This window comes from Callorhinus ursinus, unplaced genomic scaffold (assembly GCF_003265705.2).
Source record: "Callorhinus ursinus isolate GAN/ISIS: 27379988/994484 unplaced genomic scaffold, GSC_fseal_2.0 scaffold9, whole genome shotgun sequence".
Lineage (NCBI taxonomy): Eukaryota > Metazoa > Chordata > Mammalia > Carnivora > Otariidae > Callorhinus > Callorhinus ursinus.
In genome coordinates this window covers 61,479,401-61,505,480 of record NW_027397071.1, presented here as the reverse complement: position 1 = coordinate 61,505,480, position 26,080 = coordinate 61,479,401, and the positions used below count along the sequence as shown (strand labels likewise).

Sequence of the window (26,080 nt, the reverse complement as noted above, 5' to 3'; positions counted from 1 at the left end):
ACCAAAAGTCACTGACAAAGAACTGAACAAAAAGTTGAAGATTCTAAGTTTATGCCTAGATATTGAAATATCAAGTTAGTAACTATGAAAAGATTTGATAATTATTTGCACTTCAAACACCTAAAACTTTAGCATTAATTCATTTCTTTCCTTCCCTCCCCACTTTCTCTATCAGACAAAGAAACAGAATGTGAAATATTTAATACCTGAGGCTGCTACTGGGTCCTTGAGAACAGCAACTACCGCCTTAAAATTGCAACACTTTATAAAAATTCTTAAAGTACAATTCATTCCATGTACTTGCCACTACCCAAGTAAACAAAGATTCTTACCATTTCCAAGTTTAAAAAAATGCCTTATTATTATCTTTGTTCCATTATCAAGATTGGCATACATGTATACATTGTGTATGACTTCTTTCAGGCCAATTAAGTAAATGTTCAGCAAATTATTATTCCAGGGCACTTACTGACACCCTATGAGGTTTGATTAAAAAAGTAAAAGCTCTCAAAAAAGAGTACCAAACTAACTCCTATATAACAGATAGAAACAGGAAAAACATGCCATATAGTGATCTCATTTACATACCTAATTCATTCAAAACTATTGTTGGTTTACCATGAAAATGTTTTAACTTGAAAAACACTGTTGGCTGATTCCTTAAACTAAGTTACTATTACCAAAATCTACTTCTGTCATATGTAACAAAACTAATAAAAACCAATTTTTATATATCATTTAGTCAATTGCATGACTTAACTTTCTTTTATTTCTAGGCAATTAAGAAACTCACACTGTCTTCCACATCTCCGGTCTTCCAGCCTTTCAACAGCATTTTAGACACAGGTATCTGAAGTTCATTTTCTAGAATCTGTTTAATCTCTCCTGTATAAATAAGAAAAGACTGAATATTACTAACAAAATAATGCAATCAACATTTGTCCATATCTAGGGCTACCAATATTAGGCATATGGTACACAGTCAATGACATTTGTCTGATGAATAAGAAAATTTCCATATTCCAAACTTCAAATCTTAAACAAATGTTGCCCCTTTGAAGAACTCAGGCTTCAAGATTAATTATGACAAAAGACTCTACAATTAATTAACTAGTTAATTAATTGCATAGCTTTTTAAAAGAAATAGATACCAGTGATTGGGGCTTTGATTAGAAACAACCTATTTTAAACCAATCAACTGACAATACCACTATGTGCTCAGCATGTGGTAGGAATAGCAGGTAAAGTATAAAATGAAGGGGTATAGTATAAGCAAAGCAGATTTTAGAATGAAGATTTGGGTCCTGAAGAAATTGAATATCTATTCTTAGTTTTTGTATCATAAAATGGAGAATAATATTGCCTTTCTTAACTATTTCTAGGGTCTAAGGATAAAAGGAAATAACACCCATGAAAGCAGCTGAAAAATAAAGCCAATGTATATAATCTAGAAGACAATTTAAATTATGTTAAAGAGAAAAGCAACAGAATTTCAAAAAGAAAAAAAATGTATTGGATAAGTAGAGAAGGCTTTATGAGAGAGATGAGACTGAAACCCAGATTGAAGGATAGCTGAGTTGTGAAGGAGTGCCACACCAAAAGTTATTCTATTCTATTCAGTGAAGACAAAAGACTTAAAGGCAAAAAGGCAAAAATGAACATGATGCTAATGAAAAACAGTGAGGAATCAAAATTTTCCCAGTGTTCCACAAATTATTTTTCAGGAATCAAGTCTACTTATAAATCAATCAGCTAATTTCTAGAATTACAGTATATTAAGCAGATTGTTGAATCAGAATATACAAGTTTTGCATATATCTACTTCTATTAGGTTGTTGCTAATCTATACTTTTTTTTAAAAAGTATATTTTTAAAAGTATACTTTTTCATAGTTTATTTTTAGAGAGAGAGCGCATGAGCAGGGAAAGGGGCAAAGGGGGAGGGAGAGAATTTTTTTTTTTCACCACCATATCAAATTTATTATTCCAATGGCACTAATACAGCTGGAGGTGCTAACGGTGACACTGCACAAAGTTTCCTGTCTTCTAGCTTCTGTCCAAAGAGAAAGGTCTACCCGCTTGTTCCTTCCCCCTTTCTGGGGGAAAATCCACTATGGGCCATTTACCCAAATAAACCTCTCAAAACATTATTTTATTTATTTATTTTTTTTGGACATTTGAGTTTCTGAAATGGAAAAAAGTGTTGAGTGCCCCATCCCGCCTCCCCCACCCCCACCGGCCGAGTAAGTCCCTGCTGCCAGGGCATTTCTGTTGCCTCTGAAATCTTGAAATAAATATCGAAAGAAACAGCATCCAAGTGTTCACATTGAGTGATGACACTGAGTGGGCCCCAAGAACCTGTCAGGTGGAGCGTCCCCATGGACAGTCTCGAGGTGTTATGGAGAATGCAAGGGCTTGTCACTGTGGTCGACTGTCAGTTGGGTACAGGGGCTGTGCTGAGTCCCACCCGGGGTGGTGGGCTGCAGGTGAGGGCTGCCTACAATTTGTTCAGGAAGTTGTCCAGGGCCAGGATGCCTTCCTTCAGGCCTTTGCGCTTGCGTGTTTCGGCTACCACCTGGCTGGGGTGGCTGGTGTTGTCAAAAGGATCCCCGGGCAGGATCTGCCAGTGGTCAAAAACGCACTGGGGGAAGGCCTAGCCACCAGTGTTGGACCTCAGGTCAGCAGTGAAGCCAAAGGACTCATTCACGGGCAGATAGGTCTTCACGACAAACATGGGCATGCCAGCCACCTGGGACTCCTCAAACACATCAGCCCGCTTCCTGTTCAGGACACCGTAGATGCCACCAACCACTTGTTCCAGACACTGAATCTCCATAAGGTAGATGGGCTCCATAAGCCGGGGCTAGGCAGTCAGCACACTAGCATAGAGGCAGCGCCAGGCAGTGGGGATGATCTCCCCCACCGGCCCCCCGCGTGGTGGATGGCGTCCACATGCAGGGTCACATTGTGGATATCAAAGCACACAACACGCATATTTTCTTTGCACAGAGCCCCCTCTTTGGTGGCCCACTGGAAGCCAGCTACCATGCTATCCTTGATCTCGTTGAGGTACTGCACAACCTTGGTGATGTCAGTGAGGATGCTGGGGCCAGTGCCATCAGGCCTGAAGCACCAGATCTTGCGGGCCTCAGCCACATCCCACTCATACTTCTCGGCCAGATAGTGGGCCCGCTGCTTGAGCTCCTGCCGGGCGGACACCTCACTCTTGTCAATGTCCTCAGCCAGGCCGTCAGGGAAGGGCCATGCCTTCATGTACAGCCGGTTGGGCTTGTTGGAGAACTTGGACAGGCAGAGCACATTTGACTCCTCACTGACACTCTCACAATAGGAGGCTATGTGGTCAGATTCCTTGATGGGCATGCAGGCATGGTCCTCCTCCAGGTCCTTCAGACAAATCTCCAGGTGCAGCTCCCCAGCCCCTGCGATGATGTGCTCCCTGGACTCCTCAATGATGCACCATAGGGTTCGACTTGGCCAGCCGTTTCAGACCCTCCACTAGCTTGGGAAGGTCAGCCAGATTCTTGGCCTCCACAGCAACCTAGATGACAGGGCTCATGCTGAACTTTATCACCCGCATGTTGTGGACATGCTCAAAGGTAGTGTTGGTGCCAGTCTTCACCAGGAACTGGTCCACCCCCACCAGACCCACAACGTTCCCACAAGGCACATCTTCAATGGGCTCCACATAACGGCCCATCATCAGGAGTGTCCTTTGGATGGGTTTCAGGTACAGGTCCTCCTTCTTCCCAGGGGTATAGTTGGGTCCCATGATCCTGACCTTCAAGCCAGTGGACACCAGCCCAGAGAACACACAACCAAAGGTGTAGAAGGTCAGCAACAGGGAGAGAATCTTAAGCAGGCTTCATATCCAGCATGGAGCCTGTGATACAGGCTCAATCTCACGACCCTGAGATCATGACCTGAGCCGAAATCAAAAGTCAGGACACTTAATTTACTGAGCCACCCAGGCGCCCCTGGTCTATACTTTTAGATTAAGACATAATTCAACCCCATTTATAATAAGTGATTAAATACTGAAAAAAAACTGATTGTTATATATTAAAAGAGGAAAAACAGTTCCCTGCTGACAAAGGAAAAGAAGGGGTAAAAAACTTATGCTACACAAGTACTATGGAAATACAGTTGCCAAAGTAAGCAGTGCTACAATCAAACACCTCATGCCTTAGTGACAAAGTTTTACTTCCCCAAAGAAAATTCCTATCTGGGCACTTTTGATAGTGATTAAATGTCATAATATATTTTACAAGCACAAACTATATCAACTTTGGACTTCAAAAATGTCACTGCTGACAAAGAATTGTTCTTTTATGGAAATGATAGAAAAAAATAAGCCATACTTTTTATAACAAATATATATAAACATTGCCTTTTCGTTTATGGCTAAGGTTGGTATTTCTAGAGCTGTACTTGTCTGGAATTGAGCTTATGCTCTTGCAAGTCTGCCCAGTGCTTTCCTCTTAGAAACCAATCTTCACCTGACATCTTCTCTTAGACTCCTGGAGATACTCTCAGCATTCACAACCTAAAAGAAGTTTCTTAAAGAAAAAACAAAAAGAGATCTTAAGTTGAAGTTGCAGTTACTCTTTGCAACAAGCTTGGGTAACATATAAAAAGTCTAATTCCACAGGTAGAGAAGAAGAGAAAATGAAACCAGAATCTTGACAGCAACCTGATTTCCTCATATTTTAAAAATTTATTCTGTTGGTCTCAATTTCTTCTTCTGTAAAGTGGGGATAATTATAGTACCAACACTTCATTGGGTTGTTGCATTAAATCACAAAAGGCATGGAAATATTTTATATTAGTATGTGTCTCAAAAAATGTTGGTTATTTTGATTTGTATTAACTAAGGTAATACACACATAAATGTCTAGCATAGTACCTGGCCAGTCCAGATTCTAAATAAACAGTAGTTATTGTTTTAGGGATATCCAAAATAATATAGGTCAGTGTAGTACTAGAATGCAGCAAGTTTCAGAGCCAGTATTCATATCTGGGTTGGCCTGACACCAAAGATCTTAACACAAGATGGCATTGCCAATACAGCACCCTTAATATATTACTTGGAAAAATGAAGCTATGCAGATGTCATTAAGAGCAGTCCATTGAATTTGCAAACCATATATCTGATAAGGAATTAATATCCAAAATATACAAAGAACTCACAACACAATAGTAAAACACACACACACACACATACACACACACAATCCAATTAAAAATGGGCAAGCATGGGGCGGCTGGGTGGCTCAGTCAGTTAAGCATCTGCCTTTGGCTTGGGTCATGATATCAGGGTCCTGGGATAGAGCCCTGCGTTCAGTGGGGAGTCTGCTTAAGGATTCTCTCCCTCTTCTCTGTCCCTCCCCCTTGTTCTTTCTCATTCTCTAAAATAAACAAAATAAATCTTTAAAAACAAATGGGCAAAGGACCGGAACAGGTATTTTTCCAAAAAAGATATACAAATGGCTAAGAGGTAAATGAAAAGGTGCTCAGCATCACTAATTATTAGGGAAATGCAAGTCAAAACCACAATGAGATATCACCTCATGCCTATTAGAATGGCTACTATCAAAAAGACGAGTGATAACAAATGCTGGCAAAGATGTGGAGAAAAAGGAAACCCTTGTGCACTGCTGGTGGAATTGTAAATTAGCACAACCACTAGGGAAAACAGCACGGAGGGTCCTCAAAAAATTAAAAACAGAATTACCATATGATCCAGCAATATATTCAAAGGAAACAAAAACACTATGTCAAAGAGATATCTGCACCCTCACGTTCATAGCAGCATTATCTACAATAGCCAAAATACTTAAGCAACCTAAGTGTCCATTGATGGATGAATGAATGAAGAAGTTACGATGTATATGTACATTTCAATATTCAAACATAAAAAAGAAGGAAATCCTGCCATTTTTGATAACATGAACAGACCTTGAGGGCATTATGCTAAGCGAAAGAAGTCAGATATAGAAAGACAAGTACTATATATCTCACTTACATGTGGATCTAAAAAAAGAAAGAAACACACAGAAAAAGAGATCAGATTTGTAATAACCAGAAGTGGAGAGTTGGGAAGTGGATGAAGGTGTTCAAAAGATACAACTTCCAGTTATAATATAATAAGCACTGGGGATATAGTAGCACAAAAAGATACTCATATCCCTTTTGAAACAAAAACCTTCTCCCACCCAACCACTGATTTTCCTTCTCATTCTAAAGATTAGTTCTGTTACCTTTTATGCCTGGGTTCTTTTGCTCTGCATAATGTTTTTGACATTCATCTACACTGTTGTGTGTACCAATAAGGTTCTTTTTCATTATTTAGTAGTATTTCATTATATTGTAAGGTAGGCATCTTCTGAAATGGCTTCCAGTACTCCCCACCCTCATGGTATTCATGCCCTTTGTAATTCCCTCTCCCGTGAGTGTGAGCTGTACCAAGTTACTTCTAATGAAGAGAATATAATAATGGTGATGGGATGTGACTTCTGAAATAGGTTTTAAGACTATGGTTTCCATCTTGCTAGCACAATCTCTCTTGCCCTTTACTTGTTCTCTCTGATGAAACCAACTGCCCTGTAAACTGGTATACAGAGAGGCAAACACAGTAAGGAATAGAGGGCAGCCTCCAACCAAGAATGAGTGAAGAGCTGAGTCTTGGCTCAACAGCCAACATGGAAATGAATCCTGTCAGCAACCACATCAGTGATCTCAAAAGTTTATACTTCCTTAGTTGAGCCTTGAGATGACATACTAATTGCAGCCGATAAGAGACCAGCTAAGCTATGCCCGGATTCCTCATCTACACAAACTGAGATAACAAAATGTTTTCTTAAATCACTAAATTTTGAGTCATTTGTCACACAGCAACAAATAAAATACATATGGATATTGCACAATTTGTTTATACATTTTGCGGCTGATAAACATCTGTGTTTATGTTTTTTCCCTACTGCAAATAAAGCTACTCTGAACATTGTGTAAACCCTTTTGTAAATATGTGTTGATTTCTCTTGAATAAATACCGAAGAATGGAATTGCTAGACTGTATGATTAACTTTTTAAAAACTGCCAAACTGTTTTCCCAAGTGATTATACCATCATGAATTCCACCAAAGTTACAATGGCTGCATATCACTATCAACAAAAAGAATTTTCTGTCTTTTTAATTTTAGTCATTCCAGGGGCTGTGGTTTCTAACTATGGTTTTAATTTGTATTCCCTGATGATTAATAACTAATGACACTGATCATCTTTTTGTGTGCTTAATGGCTATTGCCTATCTTCTATAAAGCACTGAATAGATGTGTTACAACTCGACCTTGCATTGTTCTTAATCTTAGGGGGGAAGAATTTAGTCTTTAATTATCAAGTATTGTATTACTTGTATGTTCTTCAGCAATGTGCTTTATGAGGTTGACAAAGTTTCCCTCTTAGTAGTTGTATTTTTATTTTACAACATGAATGGGCATTAAGTGCTTTTTCCTCCACCTACTGAAATGATCAGATGAATTTTCTCATTTATTATTCTAATATGGTGAATTACAAGAATGATTTATAAGCTGCTAAAGAAGCTTTGCATTCCTGGATAAACTTTGACCGTGAGGTATATTATATACATGTGTATTTTATTATATTTTACTGAATTCAACTTGCAAATATTTTTTTAAGATTTTATTTATATTTGAGAAAGAGCAAGAAAGCGCACGAGCGGGGTGGGAGGCAGAGGGAGAGAGACAAGCAGACTCCACGTTGAATGCAGAGCCCAACTTGGGGCTTTATCTCATGAACCTAAGATCATGACCTGAGCCAAAATCAAGAGTTGGACCTTAACCAACTGAGCCACCCAGGCACCCCAACCTGCAAATATTTTGTAAAGAATTTCTGCCTCTATAATTTTAAGAAATATTGGTCTGTAGTTTTCTTTTCCTGTAATGTCTTTGTCTGGTTTTAGTATTAGAGTAATGCTGATTTCATGAAATTAATTAGGAAATACATTATTCTTTCTCTATTTATGAATGATTGCTAGTATTTCTTCCTTAAATATTAGACAGACTTTACCAGTGAAGCCATCTAATAATTGGGATTGCTTTCTGGGAAGGTTTTTGATTATCAATTCAATTTATATATTTGATGCACACCTATTCAGATTTTTTATTTTTTCTTCTGTTGGCTGTAATTTGTACCTTTAAAATAATCTTTATAGCTTCTTTAAGTTTGATATATCTTTTAAATTTACTGGCATAAATTTGTTCTTGATGTTGCCTTATAACCCATTTAACATCTAAAGGTTCCTTTCATTTCCAGTATGAACAACTTGTGCTTTCTTTCTTTTGTTCTTATTCACAGTATCAAGTGAATTATCAATTTTATTCATCTACTCAAAAAACAGCTGTAAGTTTTATTTATTTTTTTCATTCACTCTACTATTAATCAGTTTTCTGCTTTACTGATTTCTGTTTATGTGTATACACATATATAATTTGCTTCCTTCTATAGTTACTTTGGGATTTTATTTGCTCTTTTTTAAAAAAATTCTTAACAGCTTTATTGTAATTGACATGAAATAAACTGCACATATTTAAAATCTACAATCTCACAAGTTTTGACAAATATATCCAAAAAGTGAAATTCATCATATGCAAGTTTGTAGGTTTATGCATAAAAAGGTTTTTTATGCCCCTTGGTAATTCCTCTACACTCACCTTACTTCATCCCCAGAGAACTGCTAATTTGATTTCTGTAACTATGGTTTAGTTAGAATTATCTATGATTTTATATAAATGGAACTGCATAATATACTTTTTAAATCTGGCTTCTTTCATTCAAAAAGTCTGAGATTCTCCCACATTATTGTGTGTAACAACAGTCCATTTCTTTTATTCCTAAGTAGTATTACACTATATAGATATACAACAATGTGTTTATCCATCCACTGATTTATGGGCATTTGGGGTTATCTATAGTTTGGTGCTTTTACAAATAAATTGCCATAAACAATAATGTACATGTCTTGATAGACATGCTTTCACTTCTCTTGGGTAAACACCCAGAAGAGGAATGGTCATTGTATAATAACTTTGTAGAAAACTGCCAAACTCTTTTCTGAAGTGGTTTCTACTGTGATATCTTCAAATTTACTAATCTTTTCTTCTTCACCGTCTAATCTGTTAATCTCAGATGAAAATCAATTTTTCATCTCAGACATCATGGTCTTCATCTCCAGACACTCAGTTTGGGCCATTTTAACTTTTTCAATGACTTATTATTTTAAATCTTTTTATTTTTTTATAATTACAACAGACATTTATTTAAAGTAATACATTTGCAGCTCAAATAGTTCTAAATTGTACATTTCATGTTTACCCAACTTCTTAAAAATATTTGTAGGATAGCTGCTACCACAGATTTCAATTCCATGATTATTTCTTTGCCCATTCTTCTCTTTTATTTCCCAAATAACTTCTTTCAGATATGGTTCAAAGTAGAATTCATCCTCTTCATATTTTATCCACTGCTCTTTAGGCAAAATCTGCTGCCTCATAGTCAGGTCCAGTGCTCTCTTAATGTGAAACATCCTGTCGTTATAAAGGTTCTCAAGAAGACTTCTTATGGCCTCTTTCACATCATCATTCTCAAATATCACCTTGCACTAAACCCAGTTTATTGAACTCTGCCACCACAGGAAACCACAGGCTTGCTCACATTTTTTACCCTTTTCCTCTCTCTTTTAAATGTAAGCATAAGAGAGCTATAAAAACTATTTTAAAATGTCCATACCTGCTAATTCCAACATCTACGTCAGTTATGAGTTGTTTTTAATCTCTCTCCTCATTATGGGCCAGGTTTTTCTGAATCTTTGAATGCCTGGCCATCTTTATTGGATGCCAGACATTGTGGATTTTACCTTGATGGGTACTGAATATTTTTTTATTCCTATATTCTTGGGCTTTGTTCTAAAATGCAGGTAAGTTACTTGGAAACAGTTCGATGTGCTTGGGTCTTTCTATTAAGATGTCAGTGAGTATCAACCAAGTAGTACTTAATCTAAAGCTAATTATTCCCCATTACCAATGCAAAAGCCTTGAATACTCTATCCAAGCTTCATGAATTATGAGGTTTTCTTTTCTAGCTTGTGAGCACAGATACTATTCCTAATAGTATTCCTTCTAAGCCTTTTGGGTGGTTTATTTAGCTGTTTTAAGAGTGAAGGTAAATCTTGTTGCTGTAAGTGGAAGGAGCGGAGGGGACACTTTTCCTACTTCTTAGTAGAAGGGCTGATCATTGCTTTTAGAACTTTCTTCTTTTGTAATTAAGCATTTGTATTTGAACCATAAATTTCCCTCTCAATACCACTTTGTCAGCATCAAACAAATGTTGATATGCCATGTTTCCATCTTAATTTAGTTCAAAATATTTTCTAATTTCTTTTGTGATTCCTTCTTTGATCTAGTTTATTTAGAAATATGATAATTTCCAAATACATCAGGATTTCCCAGACTCTTGATTTCTATTAATTCCACTATTGTTAGAGAACACACTTCACATGATTTTTAAACTTTTAGTGACTTGTTTTATGGCTGAGTATATTTTATGCCTTAATGAATGTACCAACTGCATATGAAAAGAATGTGTATTTTGCTGTGATTATGAGGAGTCTACACACTTCAAATAGATCAAACTGGTTGGTATGTTGTTTGTATTTGCTGTTGGTCTGAACATTTACTATGAGAAAGGAGTGCTGTAATCTCCAATTACTACTGTGGGTTTGTCCATTTCTCATTTCAGTTCTATCAGGTTTTGTTTTATATACTTTCCAACTCTGTTATTAGACATGTGCATTTTTTTTTAATTTTATTTATTTGACAGAGAGAGACTCAGCGAGAGAGGGAACACAAGCAGAGGGAGTGGGAGAGGGAGAAGCAGGGTTCCCTCAGAGCAGGGAGCCAGATGCAGGGCTCAATCCCAGGATCCTGGGACCATGATCTGAGCCAAAAGCAGACACTTAACAACTGAGCCACCCAGGCGCCCCAGACATGTGCACATTTATGATACCATGTCTTTGTGATGACTATGATGAGTTGCCATTTTCATCACAAAATGTCTCCATTTGGCCTTAATAATAATCCTTGTCCAAAAGTCTACTTCATTTAATATTAACATAATACAATGTTACTAATGTAACATTTCATATCCTGATTAGCGTTTTCCTATATATATTTTAATATTATACTTTATATTTAAAGTGGGTTTCTTGTATATACATATTTGGTTTTCCTTTTTTATCCAGTCTTACAGTCTCTACCTCCTAATAAGAATGTGAGACAGGGGAGTCTGGGTGGCTCAGCCAGTTGAGCTTCTGACTCTTGGTTTCCACTCTGATCATGATCTCAGAGGGTCAAGGGATTGAGCTGCATGGGAATCCCAGCTCGGTGCACAGTAAGCTTGGGAGACTTTCCCTTTTCCTCTTCTTTCCCCCTTTTACCTCTCCCCAGATGTGTGCACACATGTGCATGCTCTCTCTAAAATAAATAAAATCTAAAAAAAAGAAAAGAAAAAGAAAAGAATGTGAGATAATTTATATTAATTGTATTCATGGCCTTATTGTTTTATATTCATCCTATCTTATTTTTTATTTTAGTATCTCTTTCTACCTTCATTTGAATTTATTATTTTTAGGTATTCCATTTCATTTCAAACTTTGGCTTAATAACTATAATCTGCATTTCACTGTTTTAGTGATTGCTCTTGGGTTTACAATTTGCATTTTTATTTATTTTTTTTTTAAGTAGGCTCCTTGCCCAATGGGGAGCCCAACACAGGGCTTAAACTCATGACCCTGATATCAAGACCTGAGCTGAGATCAAGAGTTAAATGCTTAACCAAATGAGTCACCCCGGCACCCCAATATGCATTTTTAACTTAACACAGTCTGCCTTCAAATAATATAGAACTTGTCTTATTATAGTATACTTATATTCTCCTTTCCTGTTGTGTGTTTTCATACATTTACTTCTACATAATTCATAAATGCCACGATATACTGTAATTACTTTCACTTTTCAAATGTCTCTTTTTAAAAAATTATAAATAAAAAATTTCTCATATGTACCCAAATATTTACAATTTCTGGTGCTCTTCATTTATTTGTGTTGATCTAATTTTCCATCTGTTATCATTTCCTTTCAGCCTAAGGAACTTCCTTTAACATTTTTTGTAGCTTCTGTTTGTGTGAAAAATATACTTAGTCTTTATTTCTGAAAGATACTTTTGTTGGATATAGCATTCTAAGTTAACATTTTATTACTTTAGCACTTGAAAATATCACTGATTATCTCCTGGCTTGCACTGCTTCTGATAAGAATTCTGTAATCATTATTTTTAAATGTTTCCCTATGTGCAATGTGTCTTTGTTTTCTCACCTCTGACTACTTTTTAAATTTTGTGTGCTATTGATTTTCAGCAATTTTATTATGATGTACCTTGATATGGTTTCCTTTGAGTTACTCCTGATGGAGTTACTAAGCTGCTTAGATCTGTGAGTTTATATTTTTCATGAAATTTGAGTAGTTTTCTGCTGTTCTTTAAAATTTCCCCCTTTCTAACTAGTCCCTCTAGTTCAGGAACTTTACTCACACATACATTAGGCCACTCTTTATGTCCCCCAGGGTCACTCAGGCTCCATTCCACTATCTACCTCCACTCCTACATACAACAAGAATACAAATACAAAATATATTTCCTGTGTGCACTTCACTTTGCATTGTTTTTATTGCTATGTTCTCAAATTCATTGATCTTTTTTTCAACAGCATCTAACCTCTTAACTCCTCGGTAAATGTTATACTTCAGCTCTAGAATTTCCATTTGGTTAATTTTCAGTATTTTTCATTTCTTTCCTCATTGCATTCTTGATTTCCTTTAAATTCAAGAAGAGTTATAATAACTTTTTAAATCATCATCTCCTAATTCTATTATTTTTACCACTGATATATTTTTAATTTCAAATTTTTCTTCAGGTTATGAGTCACATTTGGCTAATTCTCATGTCTACTAGTTTTTTGTGGGTTTTTTTTTTTTTAAGATTTTATTTATTTGACAGAGAGAGACAAGTGAGAAAGGGAACACAAGCAGGGGGAGTGGGAGAGGGAGAAGCAGGCTTCCTGTGGAGCGGGGAGCCCAGTGCAGGGCTTGATCCCAGTACCCTGGGATCATGACCTGAGTCCAAGGCAGACACTTAATGACTAAGCCACCCAGGCGCCCCTCATGTCTACTAGTTTTTGACTAAATACCATTCATCATGAAAGTTGTATTAATGAGTGTCTACACTTAGTGGTGTGCCTTTTAAGAGTGTAGAAGTATATTCTGACAGGCCCTTAATTTTCACCCATATCGGGTTGATCCTTTTTAGACTCCTTTACAACACTTTTTAGGATGGATCTAAAGCAGTGATTCTCAAAAGTATAGTTCACAGATTCCTGGGATTTCTTGAGACTGATTGTACAAAAGTAATGCTAAGTAAAACTGCTGACAAATCAAAGTAGTGGTGCTAAGGAGCACCTGGGTGACTCAATCGGTTAAGTATCTGACACTTGATTTTGGATCAGGTCATGATTTCAGGGTGGTGAGACAGAGCCCATGTCAGGCTCCTCAAACAATGTGGAGTCTACTTGAGATTCTCTCTCTCCCTTTTCCAATGTCCCTTCCTCAGCTTGTGCACTCTCTAAATAAATAAATAAAATCTTAAAAAAACAAAAACAAAAACAAAATTTGGGGCGCCCTGGTGGTGCAGTCAGTTAAACGTCCAACTCTTGGTTTCAGTTCAGGTCATGATCTCAGGGTCATGAGACTGAATTGGGCTCCGCGCTCAGCCCACTGTTTGCTTAAGACACTCACTCCCTCTCCCTCTGCCTCTTCCCCCTGCTCTTGCTCTCTCTCAAATAAATAAATAAAAAATAAAAAGTAGTGGTGCTAAGCTGAACTAGTAGTCACTGTATTGCATCCTAATAAATACTTGTATTAAAAAAAAGCCATGAAGTAACAAAAATTATTATTTGTATTAAATCTTGGTGCTTTTAATATTATGTGTAATGAAATTGGAAGTACCCATAAGGCATTTCTGCTACATACTAAAGTACAACCATCGTACTGAGGAAAAGGACATGTTTACACTGTGAGGTGAACTTTTTCAAAGAACACCATTTTTACTTGAGCAAATGATGTCACACTATGTTATTCAGAGTTGACATTTTCTTAAAAAAGGAATAAAGTAAGCCCATCAATACAAAGAAAACAAATGACAACTTTTTGTCAATGACAAAATTTGAGCCTTCAAACTAAATTCCAAATTTTTAAAAAATCTGTATATGTCATTATGAGCTTTACAACTTCCCCTTACTTAAAATACTTTTCTGTGAGATCAGTGATATTAACAAATGTGATTTACTGATATCATATAATGCCATGTTTCAATATTTGGTTGATCTAACTAACCAAACCAGTATTTCCCAAATAACTATTTTTTTTTTACTCATTGTGGCATTATTTCTATTTATTTTATTGATTGAATTTTTTATTTTTTTGGTGAACACTATTAACATTTTTTTTTTAATCACCTGGTTACCCCACCCCTCACCCCCTCCCTTCTGTAACCCTGTTTGGTTCCCAGAGTCCAGAATCATGCATGGTTTGTCTTCCTCTCTGATTTCTTCCCATTCAGTTTTCCCTCCCTTCCCCCATGATTTTCCACGTTATTATGTTCCACATGAGTGAAACCATATAATAATTGTCTTTCTGCGCTTGACTTATTTCACTTAGCATCATACCCTCCAGTTCCATCCATGTCAATGCAAATGGTGGGTATTCATCCTTTCTGATGGCTGAGTAATATTCCATTGAATATATGCACCACATCTTCTTTATCCATTCACCTGCTGAAGGACATCTCGGCTCCTTCCACAGTTTGGCTATTGTGGACATTGCTGCTATGAACATTGGGGTGCAGGTGCCCCTTCTTTTCACAACATCTGTACCTTTGGGGTAAATACCCAGTAATGCAATTGCTGGGTCATAGGGTAGCTTATTTTTAACATCTTGAGGAACCTCCATACTGTTTTCCAGAGTAGCTGTACCAGCTTGCATTCCCACCAACAGTGTAAGAGGGTTCTCCTTTCTTCACATTCTCACCAACACTTGTTGTTTCCTGTCTTGTTAATTTTCGTGATTCTAACCGTGTAAGATGGTATTTCATTGTGGTTTTGATTTTTATTTCCCTGATGGCTAATGATGTTGAACATTTTTTCATGTGTCTGTTAGCCATTTGTATGTCTTCTTTGGAGAAGTGTCTGTTCATGTCTTCTGCCCATTTATTGACTGGATTATTTGTTTTTTGGGTTTTGAGTTTGAGAAGTTCTTTGTTTTGTTTTATTTTAATGATTTTATTTATTTATTTGACAGAGAGAGAGACATAGTGAGAGAGGGAACACAAGCAGGGGGGGAGTGGGAGAGAGAGAAACAGGCTTCCCGCTAAGCAGAGAGCCCAATGTGGGGCTCGATCCCAACACCCTCAATTGAGAGGATCATATGGTTCTTGTCTTGAACTGAAGGCAGAGGCTTAACGACTGAGCCACCCAGGCGCCCCGAGTTTGAGAAGTTCTTTATAGATCTTGGATACCAGCCATTTATCTGTACTGTCATTTGCAAATATCTTCTCCCATTCCCTGGGTTGCCTCTTTGTTTTGTTGACTGTTTCCTTTGCTGTGCAAAAGCTTTTTATCTTGAAGTCCCAAAAGTTCATTTTTGCTTTTGTTTCCCTTACCTTTAGAGACGTGTCTTCAAAGAGTTCGCTGTGTCCAATGTTGAAGAGGTTACTGCCTATGTTCTCCTCTAGGATTTTGATGGATGCCAAAATACTCAACAAGATCCTAGCCAATGGGATCCAACAGTACATTAAAAGGATTATTCACCATGACCAGGTGGGGTTTATCCCTGGGATGCAAGGGTGGTTCAACATTTGCAAATCAATCAATGTGATAGATCACATTAACAGACAAGAAGCATATAATCCTCTCAATTGATGCAGAAAAAAACATGTGACAAAATACAGCATCCTTTCCTAATTAAAAAATATAGGGATACAGGGAACATACCTCAATATCATAAAAGCCATCCACAAAAAGCCCACAGCAAGTATCATTCTCAATGGGGAAAACCTGAGAGCTTTTCCCTTACGGTCAGGAAGACGACAGGGATGCCCACTACCACCATTATTGTTCAACATAGGACTAGAAGTCCTAGCCTCAGCAATCAGACAACAAAAAGAAATCAAAGACATTCAAATTGGCAAAGAAGAAGTCAAACTCTCACTCTTCACAGATGACATGATACTTTATGTAGAAAACCCAAAAGACTCCACCCCCAAACTGCCAGAACTCATACAGCAATTCAGCAACATGGCAGGATACAAAATCAATGCACAGAAATCAGTTGCATTTCTATACATCAACAATGTGACTGAAGAAAGAGAAATCAAGGAATCTATTCCATTTACAATAGCACCAAAAACCATAAGATACCTAGGAATAAGTCTAACCAAAGAGGTAAAGGATCTTTACTCTAGAAACTACAGAACATTTATGAAAGAAATTGAGGAAGACACAAAGAGATGGAAAAATATTCCATGCTCATGAATTGGAAGAATAAACATTGTGAAAATGTCTATGCTGCCCAGAGCAATCTACACATTCAATGCAATCCCTCTCAAAATACCATCAGCATTTTTCACACAGCGGGAACAAGCAATCCTAAAATTTGTATGGAACCAGAAAAGACCCCAGATCACCAGGGGACTGCTAAAAAAAAAAAAAACAAAAACAAAGCTGGGGGCATCATAATGCCTGACTTGAAGCTGTATTACAAAGCTGTGATCATCAAGACAGCACGGTATTGGCACAAAAACAGACACACAGATCAATGGAACAGATTAAAGATCCCAGAAATGGACCCTCAACTCTATGGTCAACTAATCTTCGACAAGCAGGAAAGAATATCCAATGGAAAAAACACAGTCTCTTCAATAAATGGTGCTGGGAAAATTGGACAGCCACATGCAGAAGAATGAACCTGGACCATTTTTTACTCTCAGGGATCACAGGTCTATTATGTTGCCTGTTGTCCAATACCTAAAGATAGTTGTTATGGGTACTTTCAGCAGGCACCACACCAGTTATTCCACTAGGGACAGATATAGAAATTCTTATAATTTTTATTTCTCAAAGTTACTGCCAACAAAAATGCCAATGTTTTCCCAGGTCTGAAAAAGTTTCATAAAAACTAACCAGAGATGTAGGTCATGAAAGCATATTCAGCTATTTTTAGGCACATTAGTTCTATTTTACACGATAATGCCTACCTTTACATTGGAAATTACAATGTTTTACATTCATGTGGTTTTATATTAACATGAACCATAAATTATTTCATCTATAAATTTATTCTATACAATAATAAGGATATTTACAAACATTGCTCTGAGTATAATTATCTTTGCTTTTTTTTTTTTTTTAAGATTTATTTGAGGGGCACCTGGGTGGCTCAGTCAGTTAAACATCTGCTTTCAGCTCAGGTCATGATTCCGGGGTCCTGGGATCAAGTCCCACATAGGGCTCCCTGCTCAGTAGGGAGTCTGCTTTTCCCTCTGCCGCTCCCCCTGCTCAGGCTCTCTCTCTCTCATAAATAAATGAAATCTTAAAAAAAAAAGAAAGAAACCCTTCTTTTTTTTTTTTAAAGATTTTATTTATTTATTTGAGAGAGAGAGAGAGAGAGAGCAGGAGAGGGAAGAGGGTCAGAGGGAGAAGCAGACTCCCCGCTGAGCAGGGAGCCCGATGTGGGACTCGATCCCGGGACTCCAGGACCATGACCCGAGCCGAAGGCAGTCGCTTAACCGACTGAGCCACCCAGGTGCCCAGAAAACCTTCTTTTAAAAAAAATTATTTGAGGGCGCCTGGGTGGCTCAGATGGTTAAGTGTCTGCCTTCGGCTCAGGTCATGATCCCAGGGTCCTGGGATCGAGTCCCACATCGGCTCCCTGCTCCTCGGGAGCCTGCTTCTCCCTCTGCCTCTCTCTCTCTCTCTCTCTTTCATGAAAAAATAAATAAAATCTTTAAATGAAAATTATTTGAGACAGAGAGAGAGAAAGAGAGAAAATGATTGGGGGGAGGAGCAGTAGGAGAGGGAGAAAGAAAATCCTTAAGCAGACTCCCTGCTGAGCACTGAGCCTGATGAGGGGCTCAATCCCTGGACCCTAAGATCATGACCTGAGCCAAAATCAAGAGTTGGACACTCAATTGACTGAACCACCCAGGCTTTTTTGCTTTTTTTTTTTGTTTTAACAGCAACATTTCTCTAGTTTTCCAGTTTCTATGACAAGAAAGCTAAAAAGAAAAAGGAAAGGAAAAAAAGACTACCTCAAACCATAGTTAGCAAATAGTCTAAACAGATTTTTGCCTGCCCAACAGAGAAATCATTGGCAAGAGGTACAATAAACTGAAAACAGATTTATAAACACTTTATTTGCCATTTAAAGCCTAAGAAAGAGACATTTTATATAACTTTTTATCTTCTTTCAGATTCCCAAGTTTTAACAAATACATTGTCTATAGAATTTACTACCTTCTTTCAAGTCATTTGGAAGGAATATGTACTATTAAATCTTTATAGTTTGTAAAGGCAACTAAATATGGGGGGAAGAAAAAGGATTCTATCAATATAAAACAAATGGCTATTAATACATTCCAATTAATTCCTCTCACAGAGGAAAATATGTAGTGAAAATTGGATACAGGGACTGTATTAATAACTTCCAAGCAGAATACAGCACATTGTTACAATGCTATGATCACTAGGATAAAAAGCATTATCCCAGTTCAATCACTAGGTAACTACTATTAAGGCAAATTGTAGGCCCTCTCTGGGCCTCAAATTCCACATTAATTAGAAAAAAAAAGCTATGAATACATTTCATATTAAGGACACCTGTAATGCCACCTGTTGCTATTTTTTAAATTAAAAAATGACAGCACAAGGTGGTGCCAAAAAATTAAAACTGCCCCCCTCCAAAAATGATAGCCTATTTCCACAATAAGGAAATCAAACCTGTCACCTAGAAGAAATAAAATGTGTGATAATGTATCATATGGATTTTTCTGAAGCATAATCCTCAAAAGTGAATTTCTTTCCTCTTTCTTCCACTGACATGTTTATAAGTCAGAAATCTTTTAGTGCTTCCAATCATTTCCTTATTTCAAGCATTATAAACTATTAATCCCTATAAATATTCGTTTGAACCATGAAAGCTACTTTTTGAGCAAAATCAGATTAAGATTCTGTATCAGAAGAAGCTCATTAGACTTTTAAGGCTAGAAAGGACCCATCTCAGAGGCTGTTTAAAACCACTCTGAAATATGACTTACCCAAGAACAAGTAGGACTTAAATGGCAAAGACTACAAAGCAGTGCTCTATTGCTTCTCCCTCTACACCACATTCTGACCTCACAGATTCAAAGATGCAACTCCTGGAACTTGCTGCTCAAGCATATAAATCTGAACAAAAAGATCATTAACATAACACGCAATTATCAAAAGAATCATAAATATGTGGATTTAGGGGCTCTGAGACAAAAGGATTCCAGAAAATGCTGCTCATTTTTACAAGGTTATTTATAGTGTGTCACTGGGTCCTACAGGAACTTGAGATTATACCCAACAATGCATATAAACACTCTCTCAGACTACTCTAAAAGCTAATGTTGTGTCTGTGAGATTAAACAACGTAAGTCTTTATTTCCCCCAAACATCAATGTTCCCCTGAACACTGAAAGAAACCTAAAGATTATAATTAATAGGTAAGGGAAGTATGTAAAGTAAGTTTTTAGGGAGCAAAAGTTCTAGTCATTTATGAAGCATGCTGGTCAACAAAGATAATCAAATAATTTTCATTGTGACTATGTTTGCTATTTACCTTTTTGCTTCTTGTACTATAGAGCCTTTGCCCAAATAAAGACACTCTGTGTTTGCCATCCATTCAAGAAAACCGTTTAAGTTTAGTGGAAACAGACTGGGTTGAACATCAAAAGACATTTACTATCTATTCTGGGGTCTACTAACTACTATGGGACCATGGCAGGGCAGCCATCCTGAGTTTAAGTTTTTGTATCTGCAAAATAAAACAGCTAGACTAAATGGCCTTTCAGGGCTCTTCTGGATCTAAAACCTCATATCCATGTTATATCTACTTAAGTGTAAGGCCTTAAGTTTAGTACTCTGAAAAATACAAAAACTGAATAATAAGTCAGGATGGAAAGGGCTTCCTAATTACCAAAATAAAGGGAAAAACTATTAAGAAAAAGTCCAATATTGTCAAAATAAAAAACTTCCTTCTCTCCAAAAGCACAATAAAATAAAAATGTAAATTGGGAAAATATCTGCAAAACAGGTAATGAATAAAAGGATCATCCCATTCATATAAGAAGGCCTTATAAATTAAAATTTTTAAGTCAGTAGCAACATAAACTCACATATAAAAGGGCCAATAAACCAGTGAAGTATTAACTCATTAGTAGTGAAAGAAAAGTGAATTGAAAACAAAAAATATAATTTATTTCCAATCTGGCAAAGCTTTTTATTTTCTTTCTTTATTGTGGTAAAACATACTTACCATAAAATACACCATTCTAACCATTTAAAAGTGTGCAGTTCAGTGACATTAAGTACTTTCACGCTGTGCAACTCACCACTATCCATCTCTAGAACATACTCATCACCCCACACTGTAACCCTGTACCCATTAAACAGTAACTCCCTATTCCAACCTCCCCCAGTCCCTGATAACCACTATTCTACTTGTTAGAATTTGACTACTATCAGTACCTCTTATAAATGGAATAACATATGTCTTGTTGTGTCTGGCTTATTTCATTCAGCATGTCTTCAATTGTCATCCATGTTGTAGCATACGGTTGAATTTCATTCCTTTTTAAGGCTGATTCTGTTGTATGTATATACCACATTTTGCCTATCCATTTATCAGCCAATGGTCCCATGGGATGCTTCTACTTTTTTTTTTTTTAAGATTTATTTACTTGAGAGAGCATGAGAGAGAGCAAGCACACATGTGTGAGCAGGGAGAGGGGCAGAGGAAGAGGGAGAGAATCTCAAGCAGACTCCCCGCTGAGCATGGAGCCTGACACAGAGCTCGATCCCACAACCCCAAGATCATGACCTGAGCCGAAATCAAGCGAGATGCCTAACCAACTAAGCCACTCAGGTGCCCCACAATGCTTCTACTTCTTGTTCTATTCTTCTGTAAATATGCCTGCTTTCAATTCTTTTGGGTATATACTCAGAAGTGGGATTGATGGATTATGTGGTAATTCTATGTTTACAAGGAACCGTCATACTGTGTCCGCAGTGGTTGCACCATTTTATCCTCCTACCAGCAGTGAACAAAGATTCCAAATTCTCCATATGTTGTCTGATTGCTGAGGCTAAGACATCCAGTACCATGTTGAACAACAACGGTGAGATGCTAGCTAATAGCATCCAACACTACATTAAAAGGATTATTCACCACAACCAAGTGGGATTTATTCCTGGGTTGCAAGGGTGGTTCAACATCCACAAATCAATGTGATATACCAGATTAATAAAAGAAAGGACAAGAATCATATGATCCTCTCAATAGATGCAGAAAAAGCATTTGACAAAACACAGCATCCTTCCTTGATAAAAACTCTCTGCAGTGTAGGGATAGAAGGAACATACCAGAATATCATAAAAGTCATTTATGAAAACCCACAGTGAATATCATCCTCAATGGGAAAAAACTGAGAGCTTTTCCCCTAAGGTCAGGAACACGACAGGGATGTTCACTCTCACCTTTGCCCATTTTCTTTTTTTTAATTATATTTTATTGAGATATAATTGACATATAACATTGTGTAAGTTTAAGGTGTACATATGTTGATTTGACACATTTATATACTGGAGAGAGTTGAGGGGCTGTTTAAATGTTTAAGTCCTGGGCTGAATCCCACAGATTTAGATTCTAACTCTATAATGGAGTAGAGCCCACAAATCTGCATTTTTAAAAACAAACAGCATAGGTGAATCTGATGAAATTGATTCAAGAACTACATCTTGAGAAACAATGCTAAAGAGTCCTTTTCACAGGTTTCATGGGATCATGACCTGAGCCGAAGGCAGACACTTAATGACTAAGCCACCCAAGCACCCCAATTTAGCCATTCTAACAGGTGTGTAGTTGTATCTCATTATGATTTTAGTTTGTATTTCCCTAATAACTAATGGCATTAAACACCTTTTCACATGATTACTTTCTACCTGTTTTCTTAGATGAAGTATCCATTAGAATGTCTTCCCCATTTTTTATTGGGTTTTTTTCTTAAGATTGAGTTTTGAGAATTCTTCAGATATTCTGGATGCAAGTCCTTTATAAGGTGTATGTTTTGCAATTACTTTCTCCAACTCTTCAGCTTATCATTTCATTTTCTTAAGAATGAATGTCTTTCAGGGTGCCTGGATGGCTGAGTCAGTTAAGCATCCAACTCTTGGTTTCGGATCAGGTCATGATCTTAGGGTCATGAGATCAAGCCCTGCATCAGGCTCCACACTCAGCAGGGAGTCTGCTTGAGATTCTCTGCCTCTCCCTCTGCCCCTTCCCCTGCTTGCGCAAGCTCTTTCTCTCTCAAGTAAATAAATAAAATCTTTAAAAAAAAATAAGAATGAATGTCTTTCAAAGAGCAGTGTATATAAATTTTGATGAAGTTCAGTATTTTAATTTTTCTTTTAGAGTTTGTACTTTATCTGTCCTATTTGGGGAAAAAACAATCTTTGCCTAACCCAAAGCCTCAAAGATTTTCTTTCACAAATTCTACAATTTCATCTCTTACACTTAGGTCTGTGAATTATTTGGGGTTAATTTTGGTATGTGGTGTAAGGGTTAAGTTGCTACTGCTAATGCTGCTGCTGCTTCCCCCCCCCTTTTTTTTTTGCATTTGGATATCCAATTGTGCCAGCTCCATTTGTTAAAAAGACTATTTCTACAGAGTTGAATTATCTTGGCAAGTTGTAAAAAGCTGATCAGGTAAATGTAGGGTCTATTTCTGGACTCTCTACTCTGTCTCAGTGACTATTTGTCTATCTTTTTTGCAAAAAACATATTGTCATGGCTAATGTCTTACAATCAGTCTTAAAATTATGTGGTATGGAGATATCCAAGTTTGTTCTTTTTCAAAACTGTTTTAACTATTTTACACCATTTTCATTTTAATATAAATATTAGAATCAACTCATCACGGGATGCCTGGCTCAGTCGGTTAAATGTCTGCCTTCAGCTCAGGTCATGATCCCACATCAGGCTCCTTGCTCAGCAGGGAGTCTGCTTCTCCCTCTGACTGACACTCCCCTGCTTGTGTGCTCACTCATTTCCTCTGACAAATAAATAAAACCTTAAAAAAAAAAATCAACTCATCAATATCTTTTATATTTAAAAAGCTGGAATTTTTATTGGAATTACACTGATTTTCCAGATTAATGTGAGGAAAAGTGACATTTTAACACTATTGAGTCTTACAATTCATGAACATGATAATACTCCATTTATTTAGGTTTTTAATTTTTCTCAGCAATGTTTTATAGTTTTCAGTGTAAGGCCTTGCATATTCTTTGCTAAATTTATCCCTAAGTCTTTTTTTAATGATATTATAAAAAAGTATTTTTTTAAATTTTAGTTTCCAATTGTTCATCACAGTGTAAAGAAGTATCATTGATTTTTATATACTGACTTTGTATCTTATGACTGTGCTAAATTCAATTATTATTTCTAGTAGCTTTTTTGTAGATTCCTGGGGGTCTTCTACCTTGATTATTCTGTCATTTTCAAATGACAATGATGCTTTGAATGACAATGTTGAATAGAAGTGGTAAGAGTAAACATTCCTTGTTCTCAATCTTAGGGTAAAGGATTCAATCTTTCACCATTAAGTATGCTAAGTGTAGGATTTTTTTTTTTAAAGATTTTATTTATTTATTTGAGAGAGAGAGAATGAGAGATAGAGAGCACAAGAGGGAAGAGGGTCAGAGGGAGAAGCAGGCTCCCCGCTGAGCCCGATGCAGGACTCAATCCTGGGACTCCAGGATCATGACCCGAGCCGAAGGCAGTCGCTTAACCAACTGAGCCACCCAGGCGCCCCTAAGTGTAGGATTTTTATAAATGTTTTTTATCAGGTTGAGGAATCTACATTTATTTCTAATTTTGGAGAGTTTTTTTCAAATGGACACTGAATTTTGTTAAATGCTTTTTTTATATGTGTTGAAATGATCATATGGGTTTTTTTTAACCTGTTGATAAGGTACATGAAAATTTTTTCAATCACAGGAGTGACATGATTATACTTATATTTTTGAGAGATCACTTGACATAAGTTGCAAATTACTCCTTATAAATTGATTATATCTATATCCTTCACTAGACTGTAAGTTTTGTGAAGAGAAACACCATGCCTGTTTTCTTCTCCATTCTATATCTAGGTTTGAATACAGTGCTTGGATCAGAGTAGAAAATACTTATTGAGTGCTGCCTGAGTGGCTCAGTTGGTTAAGCAACTGCCTTCAGTTCAGGTCATAATCCTAGGGTCCTGGGAATGAGCCCCAAGTCAGGCTTCCTGCTCAGCAGGGGAGTCTGCTTCTCCCCCTCCCCCTGCTCATGCTCTCTCTCTCACTCACTCTCTCTCAAATAAATAAATAATAAAATCTTTAAAAAAAAAACAACGAAAATACTTGAGTGAACAAACATATGTGTAAACAAATACAAGTAGAGCAAGAACATGAAGGATCAGCTAGAATGGAGAAACACTAGAGGTAGAGAAAATAATTAGGAGGCTATCTGGTTGAGGGTTGGTATTTCTGCAACAGAACAGTTAAGTGGCAAAGGATCTAATGTGATTAGGAAAAATAAAACAAACAAACAAAAATTTCAAGCTTTCTACATGCCTAAGAATCCTGGAGAAATTTTGGTTGATGTTAGTTTACATTTGGGTTTGAGTTATTGCAATGACCAAGCCAAGAAAAGAGGGCTAGGTAATTTGTTCTATTTTTCTTGGGTTATCACATATCCTTGAATTAACCTAAATCTTTATATTTTGGGACCAAGAATTAAATAAAGTATGGCTATGTCTCTTTGGTCCCCCCAAACTCAAACCTATTTTCCAAGTTTATAAAGAAGTTTCCAAACCAAATCTATTAGTGGGATAGTCTAACATCCTCTAATGGCATAAATGGCTGAAAGGGAGAGAGGGTTAGGAGAGAAATAGAGGGAAGAGGATCAACTCAAAAGTACAACAATCCTAAAATACCAAGATGCACTAAGTTTTTACAATAGATTGTTGGGTTGACAGAAGAGGTAATAACTAGCAATGCCATAAATCTTCCTATTGCTTTCTCTTCTCTAGACTCCAGCCCACTAAGATGACGAACAAGTTGGTCTTAGAAAAGCAAGTAGAACAGTCTGAACTAATCAGAAATTCAAGCCATACAGGAGTTAGGACTGTAGAAAAGGAAGTCCTAAGCAAGAAAACATTGTAAACTAGAAGAAAGGAAGAGGAACAAGATAAGATTTGGGGGGGTTTTTTGGGTAGGGGGTAGAGGGACAGGCAGAGAGAATCTTAAACAGGCTCCATACCCAGCATGGAGCCTGACCTGGAGCTCGATCTCATGACGCTGACATCATGACCTGAGCCGAAATCAAGAGTCAGACGCTCAACCAAGTGAGCCACCCAGGCACCCCATGGATTAGATATTTTAACCTAAAAGTTTTAGTATTAGACCATCGCTAATCCCATTATTCCACAAAGGCATTCAACAAATATTTTATTAATGCCTACCATTGCCAAGCACCAAGCACAATATAAAAATAAGAAGAAATTATGTCTGTCTTTAAAGAACTCAGAGTGTAACAGAAAGA

General features: G+C 37.0%; 1 protein-coding gene and 2 pseudogenes across 8 annotated transcripts in view; all 3 read right to left on the bottom strand.

The window, feature by feature from the left end:
• FAF1 (Fas associated factor 1) overlaps positions 1-26,080 on the bottom strand; it is a 487,148-nt gene that overhangs the window by 283,316 nt on the left and 177,752 nt on the right. For all 8 annotated transcript variants that reach the window (XM_073896766.1, XM_025871569.2, XM_025871572.2 and 5 more), the window contains one exon: positions 794-885. In XM_073896766.1, the coding sequence (XP_073752867.1) occupies positions 794-885 (92 nt within the window). The remainder of the gene's footprint in view (positions 1-793; positions 886-26,080) is intronic.
• On the bottom strand, positions 2,229-8,759 carry LOC112823982 (elongation factor 2-like; annotated as a pseudogene).
• Positions 9,467-16,309, bottom strand: LOC112823983 (cytochrome b-c1 complex subunit 7 pseudogene; annotated as a pseudogene).